A 21,357-nucleotide genomic window follows, 5' to 3' on the forward strand; every position below is an offset into this window, starting at 1 on the left:
CGTCTGCTTTGCTTACCTTATCTCCAAACATTTGATTAGAAAGACTTACACCATATCAGTTGCAAACACATGGGTCCACAAGATTCTGTATAATCCAAAATAGTCTGACACTATGCAGTAAAAATTAAGACTGGAACATAAGACGGAGTCATGGAGATAAGAATAATCGTAACACGGAAAGTTAACTTTACTCTGAGTTGCACCAAAACTCATCAGGGTATGGCAGCACATTTCTGTGAACGGGGTGAAGAAGTACTAAAGCACTTCTGAATATGTCTCAGTTTGGCAAAGTGTTTACATGTAGTTAAAATATTATAGTGTGGTATCAGGCCACAAGTTTTAGAATTACTTGGAGATTTCTATTAACAGGCATGACATTTACATAGAACAACTGAAAACATACTATTATGCGCTACATTTTACGGGGTTTATTGCTGTAAGGCACATCTGTCAGGTGAATTAGTATTCTCTGAAGCTGACAGGTGAACTCCCTGGAGAATCTGTTTTTGTGATAAATACAGCAAAGTTAGCAGAATGGTGTGTTTTTGTCTCTGCATCACTGGAAGGACAACTGTGGTCAATGGTGTTGCTCTACAGGAACAGCTGAACTGTCTGGGGCAAAGGCCTGGCTGACTCATTTAGGAAACTGGGTTTTTGTGCAAGTCTGTTCAAGGCACCAGGATAGATACTTACAGATGGTTTTTTAAGGTCCCATATTTCTTGTTTCAAGACACATTTCTTTGACTCGACCCTTAGTAGTAGAAGGATATAAAGCAGAAAATTTAAAAGAGAAACAGAAAAACAATGTAAAATATGAAAGTACTGTACATGAAAAATATTACTGACAAAACCTGGTGCAGTTCTAGGAAGTTTTATGGTAATATGCTACATAGTAATCTATAGAGAAAAGAGAATTTTCTGGGGTTTATTTACAGAGACTAATTGACCTATTTCACTCCATGTCTATGTGAGATGGACAATATATGTAGTAAATACCAACTGAGATAGTGTATTTTTACAGTAGTAGGCAGTCAAATTCAATTTGAAAATTTTTCACACCTAAGTGATATAATAGTATTCTTACAGGAAGGCAATATCACTAATACTGACTGACTCTTCATTGTTTTCATTTTAAAACCCTATGCCTTACTCAGATAATATTTTTTTTCATTTTGGTTCAGTGGAATGTCCATCTAAGAAAAAATAATGGTTAGCCTATAACAGGAAAGTTTCTGTACCTTTTCTTTATTTCCTTTCTAAACTACCTTCCAACTTCCACAAATCTTTCTACAAGAGGAGTATGGAGTGTGTTGTTTCATTGTTATGATATCTTATCTTAAATCTTCTCTGGTAACTATTGACAAATGGTACACAGTAACACTTCCAGTGACTTGCTGTTCAGTAGTTTAAAGCAATATAATGCATACAGACCCTATTTAGGCTGAATAATATACACTTTTTGTACGAGCCTGCAAAAAATGGTTGTTGGAGGTGAAAGATTTGGCCAGTTCTGCTGTATCTCTTAACAACAAAATTAGGTCATCCTTCCTCGTGTCTTTTCACAACTACACAGAAGCTTTGTATTTCCATTCTACTTCCATTATTTCTTGAGCTGCTATCTGTACCATTAACAGAATCAATAAAGTCATATGGGCTGCTATTTAGAAATATTTGTCTCAATAAACACTAATTTTGGCTTACCCTAGGAACACAGCTTGGTTAAAAAATGTGGAAACCTTGATAAACTGCATTGTTTTCAGTATTAATCGTTAAATGATGTAATCACATAAGAATCTGGTGCATCCTTGTTGTTACTTTACTACAAAGCAGTGTTGCTCTCCAGCCCACAGGAATTTATCATGACAGTGAATTTTCTTCACGTAGAGACCTTGAATCCTTAAGGCATCAACCTTGTGTCCTTCTGATCAAAATTAATACTTACTAGTTCCATATGTAATTATTAGCATCAGTTCCTTGTTCAAGGAAGACTCCTCACATGGTATATCCATTATCTTTTCATAAAGGTGATCAGAGTCTTTTCCCATCACGGGTTCTTAGTTGTTGGAACTATACTCTCACATGATGATTTTTCACATTCAATGTTCTTCTTCTTCACTACCACCTCAAAAAATATATTGCAGAACATTTTTATCTTTTGTCAAAGGCCTAGATTTATTTTGATTTAGTTCCACTGCCTGTCTTTTACCAGTTCTTGTCTTGTCTTTCTTCCCCTCTCTTTCAGAGGATAAAGTATGGACAACTGTGTACCATGATCTGCAAATGCAGACTTCTGTGGGAGGCAACAGCCTGGAGAAGTTATCTGTACTGCAGCTCAACTACAGTGCAACAATGGACCAGATTTCTGCCATTACCAGTAGTGCTGAATACTGTGAGCAGTTTATCTCCTACTCTTGCAAGATGTCCCGGCTGCTGAATACACCAGGTAGGCTGAGAATGGGATATCCACTAAATATGGTGTTAAAAAACTTTTTCTGAACAATTTAACAGGTATTGCTGTTAGACTAGTTCATTCATTGAACAGACTTCTTTGTTCTCCTTCATTAAAGTTGACAAAGAGCTAAATAGCTAAAAATACAGAAGACATTATTTTCTTTTTAAAAATTGTCTGTTTGCTTACTACTAAAATGATTTTTATTGCACTATGTGTTTTTGTGTTCTTCTCTCAGATCTGTTGCTCCTTAAAGCAGGAGGCTTTTGCTAAACATGGTAACTTTTAAAGTTTAATCAATAGAGGCATTGAAAAATTGCTTTGAACTTTATCCTGTTTTTCTGGTTGTCAGTTTTCATATGCTGCAAGCAGCAAGGGCACTGACTGAATAAGGGCTGGAATTTTCCCACTAATATTTCTGAAACAGTTTCTTAAACACAGAGTATTTCTGGGTAATAAGATGCCTTACACATTGTAGGGACTGTCATGGTCAGTAATGTAATTGTGTAAGAAATGATATTCTGTTACCTACAAGTAGATTTATTATAAGTTTCTTCTTTTGCTGTGTAGCTTTACTGGAAGAGAACAGTCCTAGTACTGCTTTCTGTATATGCCTCCTCAACAAGTGTTACTTGTAAGTGATAAAGACAAAAGTATTAGTTGTTCCAGAATTAGTAAAGCAGCACATAAGGAAGGAATTCCATTTAAAAAACCCTTTTAATATGCATCTAATACTTTATGTATGTTCTAACTGTGTATAATAGATTTTGATGTTAAATAAATCTTAATGGTACTTAGGGAAGACTGGTTTATAAGTGGAAACATATAACACATTTTCATGATTATGAAATGAGTTCATTGTTATAAGAGCAATCCAAATGCATTTCAGATTAATTTCATGGCTGCATGCTTACTTTAGGGTACTTCTCTTCATGAATTTGTTTTGATATATTTTCTTATGGTGCTATAGATAAGGATTCATTTGGCATGCATGTGCATCTTATTCCTATTTCCATAAGCATTCCGTTAGTTAATAGCCACTGTAATGCTTGTTACTCCCTCTCCCTCCTTCATATTGTTTTTTTAACTTTTCTAATGCGTGCTTTGTCTCTGTTGCTCTTATTTTGCTCAATTTAGCATAGCACAGAGACTCTGCACTGTGGAAAATGATTTCTTCTTTCTTGAGCCTTAATATATAGGATCCTAAATCATGTTCATAACTAGAAATATTGTGATTAGATTCTGCTGATGGATACAAGCTCCCTACTTGCATACACTTCAGAAAAGTTGTATATGGGTGTATCTTTGGGCAGGTATTAGAAGGCAGATTTATTTGTTAGTGGAGCTGGAGATAATGTGCTTAGAAAGCTCATAGTTTACACAGAGTACAGTGTTAGATTCCTCTTCTTGAAATGTATAAGACTATTATTTCCGGACCAATTTGTGATTGTTAGTATATATGTATATTATAATAAAATAAATATACACCATAATTGCAGGTGTTTGCCCTAGATTTAGAAGGACAATTAAGCAGCATAACTTACTAAAAATTTTTAAAGGAAATAATCAGTTCCAGCTATTTGCATTTTTAAGGTTCTTAGAAATTTGCGAGCATCCTTTGCAGCTGTCTCCTTCTTCATGTTTTAAACTTCTTTATGGAAAAACAAATTCTCTTAGAAACTAGTTTTTTGGTATGGAAAGTGAGTTTCCACAGGTATTCTGTAACGTGTTATTTCTTCCTTTTAAGTGAGAGAAAGAAGCAACAAAGGCAGATTATTTTAACCTAGACAGTAACAAAAAATTACACTGCAGTGTTTGCATAACACCTGTAATGGTTTGTACACATAGAACAGCAGTGATTTGTGTGTTAGTGGGGAAAAGGACAATCCATTTTCTTTCTATGTGTTCTTGGCTTCAGTCTATGGTTTCTAAACCAAAGAACTAATTTTTCACACCTTTCTCTGTTTTGGAGGATTGCCATATTTGCTGAATATATTATGACACCCTATTCATCTCACAGCACAGCTCCAAGTACTCATGTGGCTTCTTCCACCACTGAGCTTTTTGTATAAATCATTGCAGTATGGTGCCCACACAAAGAAATTTTAAAAAAATCAACATTTATCTATTTCTTGGAAAATGAGAACCTGGTGGTATTGCAGCCAGTAGTAAAACCTCTCTAGGTTTCACGGGATGAGATCAGGATTTCTGGCCTTGACCATAGATGCTTTTCTAGGTCGAAACTTTTTTGTTTACACCTTCCAGATGTTTAACTAACCACTTAAGATAGAAAGCTCCTTTTTGTTTTAAATCGCATCAAAGAGAACTGAGAAAATGGAGAAGACAGTTCAGCAACTCAACTTTTTCACCTTTTCATCTCCTGGGGATCGTACCACTTTACAACACAATTCCTTCTCAGGGAGAAATTGCTCAGTTAATATATTTAAACAAATCAGGACCCAAGCTGTTTATTGATCTTTTAATGGCAAATAATTAACAAGCCATCAATGAACTATAGTTTTTGCTGGTTTTAGTTGTGCATTTCCTGGCAAGGTAAAAGTATATCTAATTGCACAAATACATGTTCTGCTACTAATAAAAGCTTAAATAATTTTTTTGTATGAAGTGGAAACTACATAGAAATTCTGTGTTTGAGAAAAGTCTTCACATTAATAAACCTGTTTTGTTGTGGAGTTTTTTTGGCTGCAGGCACAAAAGTCAGAGAATTCTCATTGTCTTGTGATTTCAGAGAGATACATCAAAAGTAGTCTGTACAAACTAAGAATTCTCATTCTTCTGTTATGACTTTTAGACTTTAGGACTTTATTGCTTCAGGTCCATGCCTTTTTTTTCTTAATAATGGACTTTCTTCCAAGCAAAACAACATGTACATCCCACCAAACAGATTAAAATAATTGTTGACAGTAGGGATTGGGAGTGATTTTGCAGGTAACAATGCCACAGCCTTTCCACGTAGTCTGAGGGAAGATAGTAACAAGATGTTTCATGTAAATTAAGTCATAAATGACTTCTGGAAACACTCCTGGAAACAGGAATGTCATAAGGCTCTAGGATAATTCAGGTTTGAAGACACTGAAGGATGTCATCTCGTTCAATTATCTTCTCAAAGCGGAATGAAGAGTTCGCGTCTAGTCATAAGCAAAGGCTATGCAGAAGCGCAATTTTCTGCCTTTACTGTTTTGACTTTGGGATATTTTTTGTTTGTTTTGAACTCACAGCCCAATATGTTATAAATTACGTTCAAACCTATGGGTCTGTTTCAAAGCCTTAACTAAAGATCATCAGAAAAACAAAATTAGTCAAGATAGCTTGGTGACTTTCTTCAGAAAGTTCAAAATGAGAAACATCTGCTGAAAATACACCATGTTATCATAATGAAAAGCAAAACTATCAGTACACTGTAAATTTCTGAGGAAGCCATTTTCAAGCAGGGATCCTGCAGTGGGATCCTGACTCTGATACAGATTTCCTCTATGATTGTAACAATTTTTATTTTTATTACCAACATGAGATTGATGCTTCTTATTGTCTATATTGTCTATTTAGATCATATGTTTTTTCTTAGAATAGGAATTCCTTTGTGAATATGCAGTTATTATCATGAGAGAGGCTTAATCTTGGTAATTCAAGTAACTATTGCAGTTAAAAAATTAATGAAATAGTAAGCCCATGAATCATAATTGCAACCTAATAAAAATGTACATTTATATGTAATTTGAAAAATAATAAACACCAGACTTTTTGTTTCGTTTTTCTCTTTTATATTTGCATTTCTCATGTCCTCTTTTCTTCTTGTTTCCTTGGAAACTTCCATTTTGAGAGGATAATAATGTTTAGTACTGAGAATGTGCAGAAAGCTTGTTTTCTAAGTTCTTGATGTCCAGTTGGTATGGCAGGTGATAGGACATTTGCCTTATTTGCAAACAGCAACTTGGAGATAGAAGAAAGTTCTTTTGTGCCCACTGATTAACAAGGGGGGAAAAGGCAATGTGGTATGTAGTATCATTTTGCTCTTATAGAAATAAACTTCCCTTCTTCGCTGTAAGAAACAAAATTATACAGAGAATAGTGATAGGATATACTCATAGAACACAAAAGGGTAGTTAATAAAATTATCTTCATCCACTGTTTTCATGAGACTTCCTAATAACACATACATGAGACTTCTTGGGTATGAAATTTTCCATGGGCCACTGATCTTTGCCTCCAAAATGGGGAGGGAACAGCATGCTGGTTCTTCCATTTTTCCTTTTACCCTGGGAATAAGAAGGGAGGTGGGCTGCTCTGTTCACTGTATCTTGTCATATCTTATCACTTGTCATTTCCCAGAGCTGTAGGAACTGTAACAAATAATCAGAGAGTGGGACCTAAAAGCATAGATACAGAGAACAGAACAAGATCTGTTGGTGCTGTGTTTCAATTTTTATTCCTATTCACTGTGCCTGCAGGCAGCATATGAAAAACATATAGCAGAGTTACTGCAGTACATGAATTACTGTTTCATGCCTGTTTGTCTCTGGAGGAAATGAGACAGCAGCTTCATGAATTTGGGAGTTTAACAGGTGAAATAGAAAACATAATTTGATGTTTGGTTGTTTTAGTTACAATAAAGCAATCATAATACCAGTAGGAAGTAAGATTTATGCGTACACTGAGATAAAAACAAAATTAAAAATTGCAATATGGTATTTTTTCCTAAGTTGCCATCCAAATCAGAACTTACTGAACTTATGAACTTTCCCATCACTACCCACTAATTGATCTAGAACACTAGTTGCAAATATAATTCCTGCTTCATAACATTTCTTCAGAAAGAGTCTGAGAGAGGAATGGGATTTCTGCAGTCCTATGGTGGTGAATGGGAGCCTCTCCAAAACTTGCTTCAGCACCCTGTTTTCCATGTTCTTTCAGAAAACATGCCCCTAAGCTTTCTGTATCTTGTCCAACCTTAAGAATATTGATTGACCCCTTCTTCTTAGTGTTCTAGAAAAGCTGATTTCAACTTCTAGTAATTTTTAAAGCACAGGGGAAGCAGGAACAGTGACCTTGCTCCACTCTGATCTACATGCTCATGTCCTAGAAGTGGAAACCTTCAGCTTTTGGTGATTTCATTTTCACTTAGTCGTTGTCATGTTGCCATAAAACAGAAGAAGACAATAATTCATGTGCTAAATATTTCTCATTAAATACATACCAGTCCTCTTAGGTAAAAGTTAGACAACTAAACGGTTAGTTGAAGAGGTCATTTTTTCCAGTCCATTGCTAACACACCCTTCTCTCATGTCTTTGTTTTGCTCTGCACCTTTGCTTCTCTCTTAGCAACTTCTTTGCAGCTTTTTGCAGCTGTGATCACTGAGTCTCCTAGTTTCACTTTCTCTTCATCATTCCTTTAGTTGGTGAACTATTTTTGCTAATTTTCCAAGTTTTCATTGCTATTGTGCAAGAACTAGACTTAATCCAGGATCATTAGACGAAAAAGGCTACATGTTGCTTTGGTGTTTGTTTGTTAGAAATAATAGTAGTTGATAAAAGCTTAGTGAATATTATAAATCCTCTACGGAAATTGTAACAGAAGTGCTGTGAACCCTAGTTTCTTTCTTATGCCTTTTTAAGAAAAAGTGGGGCATCAGAGTTTTAACTTTGCAGTTCTAGCAAAACGTTCTAAACAACTGTTTCTCATACCCTGTCTCTATGTGAATGTGTTCTACCTATTATGGGAAAAGATTCATTATCTTTATTTCTTAAAATAAAGATAGAGGAAGGCAATAATTTCTCCACTTCTTATAATGTATCATATTTTATAAAATCTGTTTAAAACCATTCATCGTTATTGTTTTCACAGAAATGGTCACAGACATTGCTTCTTCACAAGCCCAGGTTGTTTTGGGGAAAAGTTATCTTTCTTGATGAATGACCAAAACAGACTAGTTTATTAATTTCTCACATAAAATGGACCTAGGTAGTGTATCATTGCATGTCTTGACAAGAATTTCTCCTCACTCATATGCTAAATGCATTTGCACTACTCTGAGTATGTTTTTCTTATTCTTATCCTGACATGAACATGTTATAAAGAAGAGCATATATGAAGAATACAGTTAAAAATACACAGTTAGGATGGCACTTTCCTACTGTGTTGTGGTCTTTTCTTCATTGCCCTGTGTTGCCCTTAAGATGACCAGTGTTCAATTACTACTGAAAAATAGCCTGCCCTGTTTTCATGGATGAGATGGTACTGTTTCATTTCTTGAGGCTGGGACTTCTACCCTTTATCTGAAGGTTGTAGTGAGGCTTTCCTACATTCTAACCTGACAGCCTGGGGCATTGAGCTATAACTTTTGTATTTAATTTTATATTTGAAAACTTTTCTACTTCTCAGGAGCCTCTTTAAACAGCCTTCAGTTTATAAATGGAGTTTGGGAATACTGGAACTGCTTTGTAAGAATCACTTTTTGTTGTTAGCAATGTTACCAGATCCCACCCCCTGTATCATGCTGGTTTTTCATAGGGAGTTCAGATAAATCTCTGGAACACAGCAGAATATATATGAACAGAATCTAAAGAATGGATATAGTGTGATTGTTAGCATATGGTAGTGGATCAAGGGTTGGACTTGATGATCTAGAAGGTCCCTTCCAACACAGCTGATTCTATGATTCTATGATTCTATATTCCAGGAGTATGGTGGAGTATTTTTTTACTGTACTTTTTATGTATTCATGCTTGATGTTATTTATCAAATCAATCTGTTAAAATGTTTTTCTGGATTGTCTCTGAAACAGAGTGCCTGAAATAGTTTTCCCTTTTCACCTTATGAACAACTCCACATGCATTTTCTCTACTTTTCCATGTTTTCTTTGTAATGTAACCCATTCTTTTCATAAATCCCCTTCAATGATTTCATACTCAGTCTGCCTACATTTGTGAAGGTTAAAACAATGTCACTTAGACCAGCCAAAGTTGCTTGAATATGTATGAGGACAGAGTTTCACTAATGGTTAGTGTGTACGCAAAGAATACCACCTTTTATAAAATCGGGTTCATGTAACATCATTGCCATTATAATCTGGGGCAGGGGAGTGCATTGTCCCCTTGAATTTTTGTGCCCGTGTGTGTCTGCAGCATAAGCTATAGGTACCTGTAGATTTCTTTCTGTAGATCTATATCCATAGATCCATATATCCATAGGTATTTATATAGAAGGAGAGGGCCTCCAGATAGTGATCACTTCTTTTTAGAAGGAATTGCTTCAACAAGATGCTTTTACGATATATCTTTTGATATATTTTGTTGTGTGAGATCACTCAATGTGAGAAGACTAAGATGCCTGATTAACCCCTGATTTTCCATAAGGTAGAACACTACTAAAAAGACATATGGACAGTAAATTCTATTTTCAAGAAATTTGTGTAGCCAGCAAAAATGATTCATGATTACTTTCTTAGATTCTTGGGATAAGGAGTGGGAAAGATACTTCACTTCACTTGATTTATAGGATTTATTGATTTTAAAAAAATCAATAACCATATTTTCTGGGAAAATGGATCTGCAGATTAAAAAAAAAAAAAAAGAATGCTTACCATATCTACTGGTGGAAATTAAACACTGAATCTGGGCATATGTTGACCAGTGCAATGAGAAAGATGGAGCTGCTAACAAGATGCAAAAGACTGAAATGCAGTCCAGCATTTCAGAAGCAGCAGCTAAAGATTTGGAAGCAGTTACTAATTTAGCTGCTAAACTATAGTGAGTTTCAGAAAGTGGCAGCTGGTTAGTACATGCTGCTTTCTCAGTTACCCTAGGAAGGACCTATTTTACTGGTTTCTATTGGAAGCGTACCCCAATACTGCTTTGCAGAAGTAGATGGAATCTTTCATTAGTCAACGTGTTCGTAATGCGAACATACGATCCACAATAGTGGGGTTTCACCCGCAACTTTTTAAGATCCTGTGCATTGCCACAACAGCAATGATGATGCTTTGTTTAAACTACAGATATGTAATTAGATACACTTTACTTAAGGATAGATCTTACTAATTAAAAATTTAAGATGTATTTAATATCTGCCAAGCTATTTTTAAAATTACATTTACCAAAGTACCTGAGTAGATGAATAGTTATAATGAATGTATTGTACCAAGATTTTGCATCCACAAAAAATTTGTATTTTGAAACATTATACGCCATTTGACAGAATCTTTTCTCCCACTACCTTTAGAACTAGCTTTCTGCTAACATAGGTCCATTTCAAAATTTCTTTTAAGATTTTTTTCTCTTTCCCCTTTGCTCATTCCTCTTTGATGTTTTCTTCTGTCTCAATCTCTTATATTTGTAACATAATCTGATTTCATATATGCTTTTGTAAAATCTTAATAGTATTTAAAGTGGTATTACTCTTGAATGACACAGGAGTAGCAGATCAAAGCTTCTTTTCTTTTTAATCATCTGTCCCCTATGGCATGGACTGTGTTTTCATCTTTTTTTTTTTTGCAAAGCACTGTGTCAAGTAGCAAGAATGTTTAGAAGAGATACTGAACCAATTTCTTTTCTGGAAAACCTGAAATTGAAAACAGAGCAAAAAAAAATTATCAGACATATAATTCATCTGTAAATGCCAGTTTTTCACCCACAGATCTAAAAATATCTTAACAAAATCCTCAAATGTAAGGGATTTTTTTATTTGGTTTTGTTTTTTAAAAATTTTTGTGCAAAGTGTTTTTGAATGTAGCAGTAACGAGGAACTGAGAGGACTGCTGGCAACAACTTAGTTCTCAATACAGATCAACATTTACCATACTAAGTAGAGAGCAAGTTTAATCACATCTTGACCCTTGCTCTGGTTGATAGTGCACCTTGATTTGTAACCTGATGGCCAACTCTGGTGTTCACAATCATGTTCAGGTACAGGAACTCTGTAACACCAGCAAGACTTTGTGAACACAGAAACAATAAAGAAGGATAATGAGTGGTCTGCCAAAGGCCTTTCCTCTGATAAAGGTAGGGTTTTACCCACAGAACTTCTTCCTAACATCCACTTGGCTCATTTTTAAATTGGAGCAACTGAATATACTCATTTCAATGAGAAATGCGTATATAATCAATTCATGTTTGCCTACAGCATCCCAAAGCCAATGTGTACTTTTCTTTGGACTCACATGCAGACTTCATATTGTTAGTAACATCTGGACAAAAGAAAGGTAATCTAGTTACCCATTACGTCAAATCACTTGGCATCCTCTGTGGGCTGACTGTTAGGATTTTGTATTCTATATGGATTCCAGTGAGCATAAGAAAAATAAGAAGAAATGTTTATGTATGTATTACTGTTGTCAAGGTTCAACTTTATTCAAAGTAGTGCAACTACATGAACTAATGCTTAAAGAAAGAGAAAAAAAGTTTATTGTTTTTTGAATGGCATGCTAACATTAGTAATCCTTTTACTGTATACCTATTCATCAAGAATTCACTGTCTATCTATATTTTGAGAACACAGAAAAATGCAGAAAAAAATTTCATGTCAGTTCAATCTATTAAAGGATCCTTTGTCCCTCAAACTTTTTAATCCTTGCTAGGAGTTATGACTGAGGAGTGATAATAGAACAGCTCCTCATCTTTGTCAATGACTGAAAAATAGCAACACTTTCTTGCTAACAAAATCACGGATAAGTAAGTTGATCAGAATTTAAAACCAAATTTAAAATTATTTCTCTCCTACTTGAGGATATTCTTTGAGATTTCTCTCAGATTAAATGCACTGCAACACTAATGGTGGCAATGTGGACCTTACTGAAGTCCTATCTCCAGTATTAAGACTGATTATTAACATTTCACTAGAGTGGGGTAGTGAACATCTTCTTGCTGGTATTTTATTCCTCGTGCCTCTGTATTTCATCAGTAAAATTAGTGGCATCTTCAAGTTGTCATCTTTCATGTTCATAAGTCTCCCTGCTCTCTTAGTCATTCATTTTAAGATGTGTTTTGATTTATAAAATAATTTGGTTTCAATCAAAATGAATTCTCAAACATCAGGCACATGGCACTGGGTTTGACCTGTTTGTGAACTAAGAGGGAGTAACACTGAGTGTTCAGGTCAGGGCGAGGAACATTTGCATCGCTCCTCAGAGCCCTGTACTCCAAATACATCCTGGATATGCCCTGAGTAACCTGAAAACTGTGTTTCCTGCAAGTCTGGATATCCTCTCAAGGTAAATGCAATAGCATGGGTAGGCAGGGAGGCATAAAAATTATGGTAGATTCTCTAATGGGAATTAGAGAAGGGCCAGAGTGGCAAAGCACTCCAGAAAGTACTCTTCCTTTTGCAGTCAGGGCTCCTGGGATTACTACTGTGGGGGACACTGGGAGCCCTTAGCTCTATTCAGCACTGCTGAAGAGTAGTACAAGCCCTCTCTGAAGCCACATAAGATGTCTTTGCATTGTGCAACAAATGTAGCAAATAGAAAACCTTTGAGTGCATTCTCTCTTTCACATGCAAGTGGTTTAGCATGATTCTTGTAGCAATAATATATTTCCTTTTGCAGAAGCTTTTATTACATCACTTATTATCCTACAAACTAAAGGGATAGCATGTTTGCAAGTCACAGAATATCTTGAGATTGTATTCCTGGTATAATAATTTATCCAAGATGGCAAGTAATAGCTTGTTTAGGTCTGTATCAAAGGGCAAAATCTGTAATTAATAAGAAATAAGTTTCTTGAATAAAGTTAAGGGGGAGTTAGAGCAAGCAACTTTTTCTCTCCCTGTCTCTCTCTCTGGGTTTTAAATAATCCAGTTAAGGGGATTATTTATTATTTAAAGAGAAACTTAAGAAATGGTAATGACTGGGATTACTGTCATTTTGGAAAAAGTAGGGTTCTGGTCTCTTGCGTATTTTCTTATACAAAAATAATGTGACAGAATTCTAAAAAAAAAAAAAGTCAAGCTTGGTATTGCCAATGATTCCCAGAGGGATACCTAAGCCTGCACATGTCTGTGCATAGGGCTACAGTAGCATACAATAGTTGGCCAGAGTCTGTGATTAAGATAAGTTTTATAATAAATTCTGAAAAGGAACTTCCCCACATTCCTCCTGTATTAATAAAAAACTTGTAATTTTGTAATTTTGCTATGTTTAGATTAAAATGTGATAATGTTAATCTATAATAAAAAGCATAATCTACCCAAAAAAAGTCAAATTTAAATGCAGATTGCAATCCCGAGATTATCGACAGCACAAATTCCTGCTTATTTCTGATGATTGACTTCTACTGAGATATAGATATTTACACAAATAGGCCATTTTAACAGTTAAGGGAAATGATTTGTCTGTTTCCTTACTGTGTGATGTTCTTCCTATAAACTTAACCTAATAAATTGATTTCATTTTTTCCCCCTCATACATAAGTATTCTATTTTATTCATATGTTTTACTGATCAAACAGATCAGAATGTTATTTCTTTATATATATATAGTAAGACTTGTTCAAATATTTCTAAGAGTTATCACTTCTTCAAAACAGGCATTTCAGAAGGTCAGTAGGATTGAAAATATTTAAAATATACAGTCTAAATTTCAACTGAAGTTGAGTATTTTAATAGTAAATTTGTAAAGGAAAAAGAAGGAAAAATCTATTTCTTAATGTAGAGCTCCAATACTAGTGAAAACAATTGTTTTAAATTTAATTAATTTTTAGCTTTTTGATTTTCCTGTCTTTTTCCTTCATTCTGTGTTCATTCTTTCATGTTTTTGATTACTTCTTTCATCCTCTCTTGCCTGCTCTATGACTGACTAATTCTTATTAATACATGTTGCTTCCACTGATCATTTTTTCAAGCTATGAAAATTTGTTTTGAGATGCTGCTTCTCTCTGTTTATATCACCCTTCTTTAAATTGTTTTATGACTCTTCTGTAGAAGATGGGCAAGGGTTTAAAGGATATTGGGGGATAGTTTCGCAGGTGGAGATAAATGTTATGTCAACATCATTGTGGAGAGATTGTGGAATTTGAAAGCTTCTTGGGAAGAGGGTAACATAATGCAATTTTTAGGAGACGATGGAGAATCTAAATCTCTTTATATATGGTAGGTGAAGGGTTTATGGCAGCCAATGAAAATATTCTGAAGGAATCATTGTTGATCTTAATTTTTTGTTCTCAAATTGGAGCTCGTTTAATTGAAACTATTGTGATAATATTACCTATTTTGGGAGAAATTAAGATGAGTGCTATGGAAGCAGTCTAGAAAGTATGGAGGTGGTACAGAATAATAAAAATGTGAAATATTAAAAATGTCTGAATAGGTTTATCCAGTTGGAAAAATTTAACAGTACTTCAAAGTTCTAAGTTGAATAAAGTCACTTCTAGTGTAACTTCACTGAGGTCAGTAGAACAATGAAAATTCGATTTACCACAAGTTATTTTCAGGTTTTGAAAAACTTTAATGGGATTTGCCGTGTTTTAAAAATTAAGCCTTTTGAAAATGCAGAGCAAGTTGTAGGTCAAAAAAATAACAAAATGGCTTTGAGGGTCTGGATGTGTCCTGGACTATAAGGCAAAAAAAGTTGCTGGTACTTTCTTTCAACAGCATTTTAGAACTAAGTGCTTTACAGTTTCATAGTAAACATCACAAGACTTCTATGGTACAGTAAATCCTTGTTTGCTTTGATCAACACAGAGCTTGTAGAAATATGTCCTAATCTAAAGTGGTTTTGAAATTGAACTAGCCCCTTAAACAGCTAACAACTCTTGAGTTCTGCTTTGGGACACATTAAAAAATCTCTTCATATGCTCTTGGAGGTGACTACTCTATTCACTCTCTAACATGAAATTATCTAAATAAAATAGTTAAAAAGCAAACACAAACCAAGAAGTTACCTAGAGTTTCCCTAGAGGATTCAACCAAGAACACCTTATCAATTTAAGTATTAGCTCTAATTTAATTGCTGTGTGAGCAATTTATTTTTGCTTGGCTAAATGTTGGGGAGAATAAGAAAAACAGAAAAAATGGTTAAAAAAATGTAGTTTTAAGAGATCAGTTTCTTCTGGTCAAGTTATTACATGTTTCACATTTTACATCTAATCAATATAAACAAATAACTGGATTATTGTTTTGTAAAATATAAAATCATAAATTACAATTTTTATTATTGTTTTTCTTCCTTCAGTTATTTTTGGTCTAAACAGTGTGCTGAGTTTGACAATGAACAGTTTCCAGAAGGGAAAGATATTTTGATTTGGTCCAAGTTGTGTTACGCTGGCAGTGGTCAGACTCATGCTGAGTTAGCACACTTGTATAGTTGCTACTTTATTTGCATTTATTTGTAAGATGGACAACATTTATCAGAATTATTAGTCTAGCAATATTTATTGGCATTTATTTTTATTAAGTACATTACCAGGTGAAATTGTTGCAATTATATTTTATTTTATGATTTGTACAGAGTATTTCTGTCCATAGAATATATTGAATTGTACCATATTTCAGAAGAAAATGGTTTCCTATGTTGCATAAGCACAGCCATCCTCATCCTGCAGTCACCCAGAAGTATTGCTGTTGTTTGATAACATTCTGGTTTTTACACTATGTAACAAAGTACAGATCTTGTTTCTTTGCCAATTAGATGTCTTTTTATCAGCTCCAATGGGGATTTGATTGACTTTTAAGGACAAGGGACTAAATTTTGTTTGCAGCTAATTTTTCAAATTTGGAAATGGAATTGGTTTCATATCATAATATATATAATAGGGATAAGAGGAAACCTGTTATTTTACTTGCTCTGATGTTTGGTGGTTTTATAAAAATATTTCTATAAACAGGAGGTAATATATTTTAATCTGGTCAGTACAATATTACCTTTACGATAGTCAAAATGATTCTTTCACATTACTGATATTTCAGTATTTGTTTTACAATGTCTTTCCTTCCAACTTATTTTATAGCATTTTTCTAGTTTGTTGTTTGAATTTGCTGCTGGACTAGAGCCACAGGTCAGCATACTTTGGCTGGAAAGTGTTTTTTTAAATAACGTTAAATATGAAGATTTACATCAGGAATGACTCTACACATGGCTAATTCCTCCATCCTGTCAGCTGTAAATAAGAGCTGATATTAAGAAGGCTGCAATTTATGTTAATGATAGTGCAAAAAGCATTGGTACGATGCTCTTTATATGGGTTCATGCAAATTGTTGATTGCTACTGAAGTAGCACCCATAAAGCACATCCTCAGGTAATTTATGGGAAAATTACAAGATATGAAATACTTAGTGAAGCGATGATCAGTGAGCAATATCATTGCCTCAGATCGGTACACATTTTCAGAATAGTGTTCATCATTTCTTTGGAAAAGAAAAAGGCATACTCTACAAAACCCAGAAATAATTATACACATGATAGTGCTTAGAAATATGATTATGCTTTCCATAATCACTGTGAGTTTGGGGAATTGTGTTTTTAAGGTGCATTCATAAAAATATCAATTAAGGAATTGAAACCAAGAATAAAAGACATGATGGGGAAAAGTAAATATTCATGGAACCATAGAATCACAGAAGGGTTGGAAGGGACCTCTTGGAGGTTGCCTGGTCCAAATCCCCTGCACAAATAAGGCCACCTAGAACTGGTTGTCTGTGACCATTTCCAGGTGGCTTTTTGGATGTCTCCAAGGTGGGAGACTCCATAGCCTTCCTGGACAACCTGTGCCAGTGTTCAGTCATCCACACAGTGAAACAGCGTTTCCTGATGTTTAGAGGGAACCTTCTCTGTTTCAATGTGTGCCCATCGCCTCTGGTCCTGTGCCACTGGGCACCACTGGAAAGAGCCTGACTCTCTTTTTTTATGCCCTCCCTTCAGGTATCTATGTACGTTGAAATGTATACCTTAAATGACCAAAGACATATTCCATATCATATAACATCATCCATAAAAACTGGGAGTAGAGGAAGAAAGTGCGCGGTTTGATTCCAAGTTAGAAGTTAATTGGAGAGTGGCTGGACATTGGTCTGCTTGAAGAAGATCAGCATTCTTTTTTTCTTTCTCTTTTCTTCATTTAATAACCATAGTCTTTACCTGCCAAAAAAATGTTTTCTAGCAGAAAATTTATTTGTCTGATGGTACTATTCAGACAAATACTGAAATATAGGAGATGGGAAATAGCATTTGGTCAAAACCAAATACATAGCTGAAGAATATATGTGGTGCAACAGCCACAATTGCAGAAGAGCATTACACGGAAAATAATCTGAAATTATTAGTCAAGCCTATAACCCTACAAAACATATCATATTCTCAATTAATTTTCATACTTAATAACTTGCTAAAGCCATCATTATGAATTTTGAAAAAATTCTCCTCAGATGAACCAACCACTTTAATTCAAAACATCCAGTAAAATTTCAGTTCTTCTGTTGTCATAATTAGAGGTTGCATTTCCCTTTTCCATATGGACAATTTGGTTAGTAAAATTGTCTTAAAACAATTACAGATGAAATTAGCAGAAATGTGTAGTTTTCCACACTGTGAGTGAATAGAACACTGTGCCAAAGGCTTTCTGATTTAAGATAGCTTTATTTTTGTTGATCTCAGCGACTAAGATAGTTTGTTTCTTCTTTGATGATTATATTATGGATCCTTTTTAGCTATGCATTTTTTCAGTAGCTGGCATCATGTGGTAGCAGTGGAAGCAGACCACTCACCTCAACCACCCCTGGGATGTTTGCAGAACTGGACATGTGGAGGAAAAGAGGCCTAAACATTCATCTGAAGCAATGTGTCAGTGTCTTGGCTAAATTTGCATGTATATCTAAATAAATACACAAATTATACTGCATTTTTAGGCATCAGATACTTAAGTAGGAATTAGGTGAGGGCCCTGGGAGTTTGCTGCCAATCTCGAGACAGGTATTTTTGTCCTGTATGCATGAATTCAAAAATTCACTGAATGTGAATTATTTTGGTTCTCAGATTAATGTTTTTTGAGCTTTTCCATTTAAATTCAATACAATAATACTGCATTTCTTTATATTCTTTTCTTCTTTTATAAGTTGTATTGAAAAACAGATTTTCTAAGCACTCTGTTTTAGTTGATCATGAGAATAGAAAATCTAAGAGAAAAAATTCTGTGAAAGTACCTGAATTTCAGTTTTTCAATTACTTTATTCTCTGCATTCTATGAGAAAACTGAATGTCTAGCCATACTGGTTGTGAAAATAGTACCGTATCTTTATGTAATATCCTTTATTGATTTCACTCAGAAGATTCTAAGTTTATGAGAGTAAAATATGCAGATTTTGGGGGGTGAAAATGCAGGGTATCAGAGTTATTAAAAGTAACCTTGTTCTTACAACATCATTTGCCCTAGAAATACCTCATTAAAATTAAGAAGTGTATAAATATTCTAGTAAATTAATTAGGAATTGTTAAATGTAGGAGCTAATAACTTACATAGCTTTTAGTTATTTTTTGGGACACTCTAAAGGATAAATTTAAAAAAATCAACACCCTTTCTAATTTGAAAAGCAGTAGTACTGGGATTTAAGCTGGAAGGGAGATTGATAGTGTCATGAAAGAGCATTCTTCAAATAAACCATAAAAATACAATAAAATATTTTGAATTATGGATAGAGAAAAATATGGTGATCTTATCAGTTCTATTCTCAAAATACTGGAAAGCAAAAGAGATGTTGCAACAGCAGACTCTTTCGTTATTGTGTTTTTTTCATATTTAAATGATCCATTCCTACTGGAAAACTATTCTAATTAGTACTGTAATTATATTCTGCCTTAATTATTGTTGACTTAATTTGTCCTCTTTCTTCTCCTTGTTTTTTGCAGCCCCATCAATAACTATTGTTATCACCAGAGTATAAATCCCTTAAATACTCAATGAGAATTCTGTCCTCATACCCTTGCCCTGAGGAGAGGCAAAAAGGAGAGTGCAAGTACTCACAGCTGTTTCATCTCAAGAGAAGGTATAGCTGAGGATAGAGAGTTCAGTGAAACAAAAGAGATTTTGTCAACAGAACACTGAAGAATTAGGAAAACATTAAAGAGAAAAATAGGGGTTTTTTTCAGTGAATGAATATATGGAACTCTTATGGAACCACCTCTCCCAACATATAACATTAATATATTTTTTCCTCAGTACATTGAGTTATATACTTTAACTTTTTCAATTGTATTTTCAATCTCAGGCAAGGAATGCTTGAACACATCATTCAAAAACAACTTTGATTATTTGGGCTTTATGATCCACACTTAGCTTACCCATGGTACTGACATTGAAGTTAGAAGCTATATTTAAATAAGACAGAAGGGATACTAGAGATGACTGATGAAGAAGAGTAGTACAGCTCCTAACTAGTGGATCTACTACCAACAAATTACTTCAGGTTTGCATAATTCCTTCTGTGCATAGACTGTTTCAGTTAAGTAATATTCATGAATTGTTGCTAATAGGAGACTTTGATTCAAATGCTTGAAGGTTAAATGGTTGTTTCATGAACATCTGTTTAGTGAGAAGGAAGAAACTCCTAAGATAATTGTTACTCTTTCTTCTTTCCTTATTGCTGCTCTAGTTGCCTGACTTCATCTGAGTTGACTGCTGTTGTTTCTGCTATTACTGTAATTGCCATTAATCCTTTATTTCCTTTGCTTCTACCACAGTTTGCAACATCTGCCATTGCATCTACGTAATTAAATAATTTTGCCTTCATCTTGCTCTTTCCTACTTAGAAGTTGTAACAAACAAAACCTGGAAAGGGAGTGTTTCAACATCAAAAGATTCATAACAAGGAGAGCTGGTTTTCTACCAGAAACTTTTCCTTTTAAACATGCTACTGCCTCATAGTTTAGGAAGACTTCCAAAAAGAGAAATCTCAGAGCCCCCAATTCAAGCCAAGGCTGAGTGAAACTTTGTGAAATTCTCCTCTTAGATATTCTTCAATGCGTATAACATTTTGTATGAAATACTCAAGAGATGAAAATATTTTATGCAGTTGATATGGACATCTGGAGGAGGGAAAGTCTGAATCCAGTTCCTACTTTAATGAACAGCATCAGGAAAAAGGAGTGATTGACTCATCCAAGAATATTTTCTGGTAGAGGTTTTTGCTCATAAATGGATTTTCAGAGTATATCAGCAACTTGTCCAGTCTGTGGACCATTCCTTGCATACACTAGTAAGTAGGATTTCATTTCCATATGAGAAGGATAAGCAAGGTGGAGGGACTTGAACCCATTTCCAGACTAGTACCAAATTCTTTTGAGATAATAAAAAATTGCAATGGAATAACTTGCCAAGGAGGAAATTCATCTTGCCTATGCATTAATGGTAGATGCAAATACTTCATCTAAATGTAATACGGATGCTATACAAGCGTCTACTCTTTATCTGAATTCTCTTTGGTTATTCGAGTGGATTGTCTTGTGATAACGTTTTCTGTTAATGCTTCTGTGTGTGTGAACAAATATATTGGCAGAAGTTTATTTCCCTGTTTATATTATACGTAACATACTAAAATACTATTTATAAGTTGCACTCTAGAGTTAATGAGTGGGAAGTAGACTACTTTTTCTGACAGAATGACACACAGTGCTTATGAGTTACTTTGGACATAATTTTCAGAAACTGATTGAGGGCTGTAGCCTGAGTGCACAAAATGAGCACCTGAAACTATAGGGCACTGAAAAAAATGGCATTAACCTGGTAGATCCATCAGTTGCATTCATACAAAATTTAGTAGTATTTATCTACAAATAGATCAGAGATGCTTTTTTGGGGATATTCACAGCAATATGGAAAAAATATTAAAAGCATTATTTTTAATCCAGATTTGGCACTCTCGACAAAATGTCAAAGGTGATTCTGTTCATCTAGCATCCTTTGTTACTTT

The 21,357-nt window shown here is 34.5% G+C and overlaps 1 protein-coding gene across 2 annotated transcripts in view; it reads left to right on the forward strand.

The window, feature by feature from the left end:
* Window positions 1-21,357, forward strand: part of CNTNAP2 (contactin associated protein-like 2) — a 1,033,702-nt gene that overhangs the window by 721,320 nt on the left and 291,025 nt on the right. For both annotated transcript variants that reach the window (XM_017822277.1, XM_017822284.1), the window contains one exon: window positions 2,243-2,443. In XM_017822277.1, the coding sequence (XP_017677766.1) occupies window positions 2,243-2,443 (201 nt within the window). The remainder of the gene's footprint in view (window positions 1-2,242; window positions 2,444-21,357) is intronic.

The sequence above is a fragment of the Lepidothrix coronata genome, unplaced genomic scaffold, assembly GCF_001604755.1.
Source record: "Lepidothrix coronata isolate B3197 unplaced genomic scaffold, Lepidothrix_coronata-1.0 Scaffold3, whole genome shotgun sequence".
Lineage (NCBI taxonomy): Eukaryota > Metazoa > Chordata > Aves > Passeriformes > Pipridae > Lepidothrix > Lepidothrix coronata.